The 10,279-nt window shown below is 44.1% G+C and overlaps 1 protein-coding gene across 1 annotated transcript in view; it reads left to right on the top strand.

Annotated features, from left to right (window-relative positions):
* LOC139268016 (prostaglandin F2-alpha receptor-like) overlaps nt 1-8,681 on the top strand; it is a 43,490-nt gene extending 34,809 nt beyond the window's left edge. The window contains exon 3 of the mRNA XM_070885984.1: nt 6,892-8,681. Coding sequence (XP_070742085.1) covers nt 6,892-7,194 — 303 coding nt within the window. The 3' untranslated portion in view covers nt 7,195-8,681. The remainder of the gene's footprint in view (nt 1-6,891) is intronic.
* Nucleotides 8,682-10,279: the final 1,598 nt, after the last annotated feature.

Below are 10,279 nucleotides of genomic sequence, written 5' to 3'. Positions count from 1 at the left end.
CATTATCTTGCAAACCTCAATCAGATCAATTCTAAGTCTACACTTCTCCACACAAGTCTTTTAGCCTATCCTGATAACTAAGATACTTTGGACTTGGAATTAGTCTAGTGGCCCTCTGCACCCTTTCCAGAGCCTCAATATTACCCACCATGTGAGGAGACCAAAACTGGACCCAGTATTCCAAGTGCAGCCTGACCGAGAACTTCTAAAGGACAAAACAAGATAACCTCATCTAATACTCACATATCCTGTGGATGCACCCTAAAACCCTACTTGCTCTAGCTATCACTGCACAGCATTGCTCATGTATCTTTAAAGGTGTATGCACTAGAATGCCCAAATCACTTTCTATCTCCACCTTTAATACTTTTCCCTGAAGGGTGTATAAATGTTGAGCATTTTCCCAGCATACATGCATAACATTGCAATTATCCAAGTTATGCATCATTTGCCAGTGAGTCCAATCTCCCAACATATTAAGATCCGTTTGAAGCAGACGAGCATTGTCTTCAGTCCTAACACTTTGCAGATCGTGCCCCAGCACCCATGTCCAACACCGAATTCTCAACACCGATCCCTGCGGTCACAAATTTAAGTTGTATAAGGCTAGATCTAGGTTAGATGTCAGGTGGTGGTTCTTTTCCCAGAGAATAGTGGCCCTCTGGAACAAGTTCTTAATTCTTTCTAAAACAATATGTTCCTCTACATTAATATTACTAGGTTTGTTAGTAACATTATTATATTTTGACAGTTAAGCATCATCTTCAAGGGTGAATGGTCTCCAAGCAAATCCAAATCCATCTATAACTATTTGTTGCCTTTGTTCTCCAGCCACTTCTCAATCCAGCTCAATATATTACCACTAATACGAGAGGCTTTGGTCTTATAGAAAAGTCTCTTGTGTGGTACCTTATGGAAACCTTATGGCTTTTTGTAAATCTAAGTAGACAATGTCTACTGGACTTCCCTCATCCACCAAATGTGTACCTTCTTCAAAAAATACTATTAGATTTGTAAGACATGTTTTGCTTTGTATGAAGCCATGTTGGATGTCTCTAATATTTACCTCCTTATCCGAGCAGTCATATATTGCATCCGTAATGATTCCCTCAAGCATCTTACCTATTACTGATGTCAAACTAATAGGACTATAGGTACCTGAGCCCGACTTGTCATCTTTTTTTAAAGATGGGGACTACATTAGCCTTCCATTCTACAGGAACCATTCCAGAGTGGAATGCAGTGAGCTATTAAAAATATAGGCCAGTGGCTGGTACAGCATGTTCCATCTCCCTGAGGACCCTCGAGTGAATATCATCCGGCCCGGCTGCTCTTTTCAAGTTCTTAATTCTTTCTAAAACAATATGTTCATCTATGTTAATATTACTAGTTTTGTTCGTAATATTATTAAATTTTGATATTCAAACATCTTCTACAAGGGCAAAGACTGATGCAAAAGTATGCATTTAATAATTCTGCCATAGCCAGTGCGTCCTTTTATAACCTGTCCATGTGCAGTAGACACCTCAAGTCGCTGGAGAAATACCACCAACAATGTCTCCACAAGATCCTACAAATCCCCTGGGAGGACAGATGTACCAACATTAGTGTCCTCGACCAGGCCAACATCCCCAGCATCGAAGCACTGATCACACTTGATCAGCTCCGCTGGGCAGGCCACATTGTCCGCATGCCAGACACGAGACTCCCAAAGCAAGCGCTCTACTCGGAACTCCTTCACGGCAAACGAGCCAAAGGTGGGCAGAGTAAACGTTACAAGGACACCCTCAAAGCCTCCCTGATAAAATGCAACACCCCCACCGACACCTGGGAGTCCCTGGCCAAAGACCGCCCTAAGTGGAGGAAGTGCATCCGGGAGGGCACTGAGCACCTCGAGTCTTGTCGCTGAGAGCATTTAGAAATCAAGCGCAGGCAGCGGAAGGAGCGTGCGGCAAATTTGTCCCACCCTCCCTTACCCTCAACGACTATCTGTCCCACCTGTGACAGGGACTGTGGCTCTTGTATTGGACTGCAGCCACCTAAGGACTCATTCTAAGAGTGGAAGCAAGTCTTCCTCGATTCCGAGGGACTGCCTATGATGATGATGATGGTACATGTGCATTCTTCACTGGCCCAATACAGGCCTTGACAGTTCTCTGATTCTTCAAGTAACTGAAAAAACTTTCCCCTCTACTTCCACAGTTATCTCCGCTCCTTTTTTCCATTAGCCTTTTTGCTAATCTTACAGCAGCCTCTGTTTTCTTCGCTCTGTTTCCTTGTACTTCACTGTTTAGTTGAGTATTAAATGGCTTTAATCTATAGAAACATTTTTAATTATATGTTATTTGTCATTTTACATAACCAGTCAGCCAACTTAGCATATTCTGATATTTTGTGTTTGGGTACATATATGCCCTCCAGTAACTCTCAATGTGTATTTTTAAATGTGGCTGGTCCTGTTCTGCAAGCTATGAGACACTTGCTCAATTATTTAAGTTCATCACAGGAGAAGCTTTAGAAAGTTTTTGTTTCTATATTTATACTAAGCCTGCGACTCTCCATGGTTCCGCCAAGCAGCTGACATAATATATTTTTGGCATATTGGCGATAACTCATTAACAAACAATGGTGCAGCCACCAAGCAGTCAGACAAATATCAATCTTATAATGAATTGGAATGGAAGACATTTAGCTTTGAAAGGAAGTGATTAAGAGGTGATCTTATAGAGCTATACAAGATAGTATATGATATAGAAAAGGTAAGCCTGGAGCACTGCTTCAAATTAAACCATGGTAAGAAGGTTGCTAACCCTCCACCATTGAAGATTAATCTCAAGGACACTGCTTGAGCAACCCCAGGGATAAAAATCTTCTGGCCATTAAATAAAACATTTTTTTTTTCATTTTCTTTGAACACTTTTGCTTATTATGTGTAAAAATATTGATGATGGGGGGAAAGGGCTGTTTGTCCGAGAATCAAGAATCATCCAATTGGGCAACAAGATCACCTACTTCCATCTCCATCACATCGCCCGACTCCGCCCCTGTCTCAGCTCACCTGCTGCTGAAATCCTCATCCACGCCTTTGTTACCTCGAGACTTGACTATTCCAATGCTCTTCTGGCTCACCATCCATCTTCCACCCTACATAAACAAGCTCATCCAAAACTCTGCTATCCATATCCTCACTCGCACACATCACCTCTGTGCTTGATGACCTACACTGGCCCTCAGTCTGGCAAAGCCTCAATTTTAAAATTCTCATCCTTTTTTCAAATCCCTCCTTGGCCTCGCCACTCCCTATCTCTGTAACCTCCTCCAGCCTCACAAACCTTTGAGATCTCTGCGCTCATCCAATTCTGGTCTCTTGTTCATCCCCGATTTTCAACCATTGGCGGCCGTGTCGTCAGCTGCCTAGGCCCTAAGCTCTGGAATTCTCTCCCTAAATCTCTCCGCCTCGCTACTTCTCTCTTGTTCTTTAAGGCACTCCCTACAATCCTACCTCTTTCACCAAGCTTTTGGTAATCTGTCCTCATATTTCCATATGTAGCTCGGTGTTAAATCAAATGATGACCTGGACTTCAGGGTAAAACCCCAGGACTTTTTTTTATGAATAGGGAGACCACAGGTTCATATCAGCTGAACACATTCATTTTAACTGAACGGTTTTTCCTCACCTTGTCAAGGCCTATGGAAGATTTTTAAGTAACATGTAGACATGTAGGCAGCGAAGCAGGACTACTAATAAATCCCCCCTTGCACAGATCCCCCTTTAATTTCCGGCCTAGGACTCCCCTCTGCCGATCTGTATACTTTGGACACCGAGACAAAGTAAATGTTGGTCCCCTGGAGGATGGGACTGGGGAATTAATAATGGAGAACAAGGAAATGGCAGAGACTTTGAACAAATATTTTGTATCGGTGTTCACAGTAGAAGACACTAAAAACATCCCAATAGTGGATAATCAAGGGGCTATAGAGAGAGATGAACTTAATACAATCACTATCACTAAAGAAGTAGTACTCGGTAAAATAATGGGACTAAAGGTGGACAAGTCCCCTGGACCTGATGGCTTGCATCCCAGGGTCCTAAAACAAGTGGCTGCTGAGATAGTGGATGCATTGGTTGTAATCTACCAACATTCTGTGGATTCTGGGAGGTCCCAGTGGATTGGGAAACTGCAAATGTAACGCCCCATTTAAAAAAGGAGGCAGACAGAAAGCAGGAAACTATAGACCAGTTAGCCTAACATCTGTCGGTGAGAAAATGCTGGAGTCCATTATTAAGGAAGCAGGACATTTGGAAAAGCAAAATTCAATCAAGCAGTGTCAGCATGGTTTTATAAAAGGGAAATCATGTTTGACAAATTTTCTGGAGTTCTTTGAGGATGTAACACGCAGGGTGGATAAGGGGGGACCAGTGGATGTGGTGTATTTGGATTTCCAGAAGGTATTCGATCAGGTGCCACATAAAAGGTTGCTGCACAAGATAAAAGCTCACTGGGTTGGGGGTAATATATTAGTATGGATAGAGGATTGGCTAATTAACAGCAAACAGAGAGTCAGGATAAATGGGTCATTATCCGGTTGGCAAACAGTAACTAGTGGGGTGCCGCAGGGATCGGTGCTGGGGCCTCAACTATTTACAATCTATATTCATGACTTGGATGAAGAGACTGAATGTAATCTAGCCAGGTTTGCTGATGATACAAAGCTGGGTGGGGAAGCAAATTGTGAGGAGGACACAAACAATCTGCAAAGGGATATAGACAGGCAAAAATTGGGCAGATAAGTATAATATGGGAAAATGTGAGCTTATCCACATTTTTATTGGCAGAGCTAATAGAAAAGCAAATTATAAATTAAATGGAGAAAAATTGCAAAGTGCTGCAGTACAAAGGGACCTGGGGGTCGTTGTGCATGAAACACTAAACATTAGTATGCAGGTACAGCAAGTAATCAGGATAGCAAATGGAATGTTGCCCTTTATTGCAAAGGGGGATAGAGTATAAAAGCAGGGAAGTCGTGCTACAACTGTACAGGGTATTGGTGAGACCACACCTGGAGTACTGCATACAATTTTGGTCTCTGTATTTAAAGAAGGATATATTTGTTCAGAGAAGGTTCACTAGGTTGATTCCGGAGATGAGGGGGTTGACGTATGAAGATAGGTTGAGTAAGTTGGGTGTATACTCATTGGAGTTCAGAAGAATGAGAGGTGATCTTTTCAAAACATATAAGATAATGAGGAGGCTCGACAAGGTGGATGCAGAGAGGATATTTCCACTTGTAGTGAAACTAAAACTAGGAGGCACAGTCTCAGAATAAGGGATCATAACATAACATAACATAAGAATTAGGAACAGGAGTAGGCCATCAAGCCCCTCAAGCCTGCTCCACCATTCAAAAAGATCATGGTTGATCTGGCCGTGGACTCAGCTCCACTTACCCGCCCACTCCCCATAACCCTTAATTCCCTTATTGGTTAAAAATCTATCTATCTGTGATTTGAATACATTCAATGAGCTAGCGTCAACTGCTTCCTTGGGATCGCCCATTTAAGACTGAGATGAGGAAGAATTTCTTCTCTCAGAAAGTTTTAAATCTGTGGAATTCTCTGTCCCAGAGAGCTGTGGAGGCTGGGTCTTTGAATATATTTAAGGTGGAGATAGACAGATTTTTGAGCAATAAGGGAATACAGGATAGGGAAGTGGAGCTGAGCCCATGATCAGATCAGCCATGATCTTATTGAATGGCGGAGCAGGCTCGAGGGGCCAATGGCCTAATCTTGCTCCTAGTTCTTATGTTCTTATGTAGGCATAACAGACAGAATTTGCGTCCAGCTATCCTGGAATGAAAGGGGCGTGATGGAGGGGAAGGGCACAGTCTTCCGGCCCCCAGTGGACTTGAGGAGGCAGGGGCTCAGTTATGGACTTGAGGAGGCGAGTTGCTTTCTGTTGCTGACTGCCCCAGGCCTGCTGATCAATCGGTGGGGGAGGGGGATGGAGGAAGGGGAGGAGGCCAAGGCCCGATTGTCAACAGGCTACTCATATATGGACACCGTGCCCGTGATTTTACGAATACGTTGGCCTTGCTTGCAGTTCATTGCCTTGTAGAAATTGCCCTATGATCTAAGATGCATCTTCAATGCATTCCACAGGGAGCATCGTATTGTTGGAGGTGACTCGAGTTGTTAAACTGAGGCCCAGTCTGCCTGTTTGAGTTGACATTAAAAATCCCACAGCACCATTTGAAAAGAACAGGGTGATTTCCTGACCAACATTCCCCCTTCCACTAACTCCACCAGAAAACTGATTAGCTGGGCCATTCATCCCATTCATTGCTTGTGACAGCTTGCTGTGCACAAATTAGCTGCGTCCTTTGTCAACATAACAATACTGATTATACTTCAAAAGGTACTTAAAGAGCTGTGAAGAGCTTTGAGGATGTGATAAGGAGCTACTGTCAATTCTGATGTGGGGTACACAGCTATAATGTCAGCACAAAACTTTTCTCTTTATAGATCCTGACTGACTATTTTTTACATTGGCTCCTGAAATTCTGCACGCATTCTCCCGATCTCCTGTTGTAACTCCGGGAGATTGGTGGAACCCACAAAACAAATGGCGGTAATCCTGATGTTCCACTCTCTGCCATTTTAGTGGAGCTGTTAACTTCTCTGCCAAAATGGCAAAGAGAGGAACTTTCAGGTGAACATGTTGTACATTTGGACGTTAATATTCCAAATTGTGATTTCAAGGACCCTTAATTTAGTATAATTATTTGACAATTTTAAATCCCTACCTTGACCAGCACAGCTCAGACTTAATTATCGTTGCTGTTGATGAATAACTTTATTTTTTTGTGGCCTTTTTTTTCTGTTTCATTCAGGTGACCGTGGCAACGATAGGCAGCTTAATCGCAGGTCCGAAAGCCATTAATTCACTTCTCCTCGGCGTTCGAATGGCAGCCTGGAATCAGATCTTGGACCCCTGGGTTTACATCCTGCTTCGGAAAGCAGTTCTGAAGAAGATTTGCAAAATTATCCAGCTATGCATGGGAAAGCAAGATATTCAACTCCACAGGTGGGACTGCAGCTCGCTCCAACGCACCATTAAGACAGCCGCTATGGAGAACTCACTGACTGCTTCAAAAAAGCAACCACAGATATCCAGAAGAACTGAAAGCCAGTGATTCTTTAGTGGTTTAAGCATGTGTTATATCAGGGCTGTCTAAGCCACAACTGGTAGGCCGTATGGGGGGGACCTACAAACCTGTGTAGCCTGGCCCACAAAGCCCAGGCTACACAGCCTCCTTTGAGCTTATATTTCTTGCTCGTTGGTTTGGCCGACTTGAAATTTGTGGGCCCTAGCTGTTTGGAAAGGGCTGTTTTTATTTGGTGGATAAATCACAAATCAGAATACCAAGATCAGTTAGTATTGGCCACTTGAGATATATGTAAATTAACGGGAACATTGATTCACATTTTATATGTGGCCCACTGGGGTATGAGATATGCATTTAAGATGAAGAATACGAGGTAGGACACACCCGTGATTTTTAATTGTTAATGTATTGTTGGTAACAATGTATTGACAGTCTTTATATTGACATCATCAGACAGGCATGTATGGGCTGTCTTTGCCAATTTTGTTTTGCATAAACATTTACTGATGCAAAGTCTCTGGGAGAGCCATGTTCAAGCAGAAACCTATGAACATCATTGCTAGTTCCTGTTGGAAAGAAAGTAATGGCATTTATAGAATGCCTTCTCACATCCATAGGACCTCCTGACATACTCCACAAACAATGGAATACTTTTAGAAACATAGAAAATAGGTGCAGGAGCAGACCATTCAGCCCTTCTAGCCTGCACCGCCATTCAATGAGTTCATGGCTGAACATGAAACTTCAGTACCCCCTTCCTGCTTTCTCGCCATAACCCTTGATCCCCCGAGTAGTAAGGACTTCATCTATAGAAATGTGGTCACTGTTATCTAGATAACCACAGCAGACAATTGTGCACAAAAAGATCCCACAGTTGGCAATGGAACAAATGACCAGTTAATCTGCTTGTTTTGGTGGTGCTGGTTAAGGGAGGAACATTGGCCATGACACTGGGAGGACTCCCCAGCCCTTCTTCACATGGGATCTATTACCATCACCTGAACAGATAGACAGGGCCTCAGTTTAATGTGCCATACAAAAGATGGCACCTCTGGCAACATAGCACTCCCTAGGTACTGCACAACAGCTGAGTCTCATGTGCTCATATCCTGGAGTGGGGCTTGAACCCACAACATACAAACATCGGAATTGCTAGACGGGAAAAAGTTCCACCTAGTTTGCCTTCTACCAACCTGGTAGTCGTATGATATAATGTTGGAGTTGTTCACTAATCATAGCAATCAATTACTATTAATTAGACTGCAACAGACCCAGACTTGAGGTGAGGGAAGCCTGAGTGGTGGGGAGCGCTGGGAACCACAGGTTCAAAGTCACATGTTCCTCCCAAGCGGGCTATGCTCACAGCATGTCCTATCTCTAATTACTTGTAACCTTCTGATACAGAGGCGAGAGATCTCCCTCTACCTATTCATCATGATCATCATCATAGGCAGTCCCTCGGAATCGAGGAAGACTTGCTTCCACTCCTGAAGTGAGTCCTTAGGTGGCTGAACAGTCCAATATGAGAGCCACAAATTCTGTCACAGGTGGAACAGATAGCCATTGAGGGAAGGGGTGGGTGGGACTGATTTGCCACGTGCTCTTTCTGCTGTCTGCGCTTGATTTCTACACACTCTAGGCGTTGAGACTCGAAGTGACTCCCAGATGCACTTTCTCTACTTAGGGCGGTCTTTGGCCAGGAACTCCCAGGTGTCAGTGGTGATGTCGCACTTGATCAGGGAGGCTTTGAGAGTGTCCTTGTAACGTTTCCGCCGCCCACCTTTGGCTCGTGTGCCGTGAAGGAGCTCCGCACAGAGCACTTGCTTTCGGGGCGAATAGGAAGAGGCCTGGGCTTTCTGCACTGAGGATCCATGTCAGAGGTGTGGACTCACCTCCCTAATATGAAGCCACACCATTGGCAGTGTGCCGCGAAGCTTCCACCGATTGGTCGTTGAAACCACAGTCCACGCATGTGGTTCTCTGTTACAGTGATCCCGTGGTCTGCCGCTGGCATCGAGAAGCAGCGCCCACAGGCACTGCAAGTTGTGAAGCCATAGGCCAGCAGTCGAGGGGCCAGGGCTCGTATCCTAACATAAAGTCAATGCTTTCTAAAAAGAAGAGCACGGGGCAGAGAGGAGAAAGAATGGAGGAAGAGCAAGAAGATTTGAGTAGTTCAAACGACCGTGAAGAATGAAGGAAAGTGGAAGTCAACCTTCTGAGACATTTTAAGGAGCAACATTACAACCAAGTTCTCCCATCCGTTGGGGAGTCACTGACAGTTTATGCACGGTTTTCCAATGCACGTGGCCGGTGGGTGAAGCTCTCCACTGACACCACGCGCTTGTAAGATCAACCCCATAGTATTTGAGGTTTTTGGTCTGGATTACAAATGTTTTCTCTTTGTAAATTTTGTTTGCACTCTCAATATTCTGGTTTTGATACTTGCTGTATTTATTTATTTCTTTGTGAATGTAAAGGCTGAAACTGGGAAAACCGGGGATGAAGCTGATCGAAGCCAGTAGCGGGAGTGGAGATGGCCACCTGTTTTACGCTGTGCCCTATTTTTGTTTCCATTCACTTCAATGGAAAAGAAAGACTTACATTTATATAGCACCTCAGGATGTCCCAAAGCCCTTTACAGCCAATGAAGTATTTTTGAAGTGTAGTCACTTTTGTAATCTAGGAAACGCGGCAACCAATTTGCGCACAGCAAGCTCCCACAAGCAGCAATGTGATACTGACCAGATCATTTGTTTTAGTAATGTTGGTTGAGGGGTAAATATTGGCCAGGATATCAGAGACATCTTTGCTGCTCTTCAAAATAGTGCCGTGGGATCCTTTGCACCCACCTGAGAGGGAAGATGGGACCTCGGTTTAGCATCTCATCCGAAAGATGATACCTCTGACAGTGCAGCATTGCCTCAGCACTGCACTGGAATGTCAACCTAGATTTTGGGCTCAAGTCTCTGGAGTGGGACTTGAATCGACAACCTTCTGACTCAGAGGTGAGAGTAGGAAATTGGGCACTGTGTAATACGAGCAGCCGACTCGATACGAGTGCGTTTCCCTCGACTGGAACCGACCAATTTCCCCCCCTGATGCTTCTGTATGA

The sequence above is a fragment of the Pristiophorus japonicus genome, chromosome 8 (genome assembly GCF_044704955.1).
Source record: "Pristiophorus japonicus isolate sPriJap1 chromosome 8, sPriJap1.hap1, whole genome shotgun sequence".
Lineage (NCBI taxonomy): Eukaryota > Metazoa > Chordata > Chondrichthyes > Pristiophoridae > Pristiophorus > Pristiophorus japonicus.
This window is presented reverse-complemented; position numbering and strand designations above follow the sequence as displayed.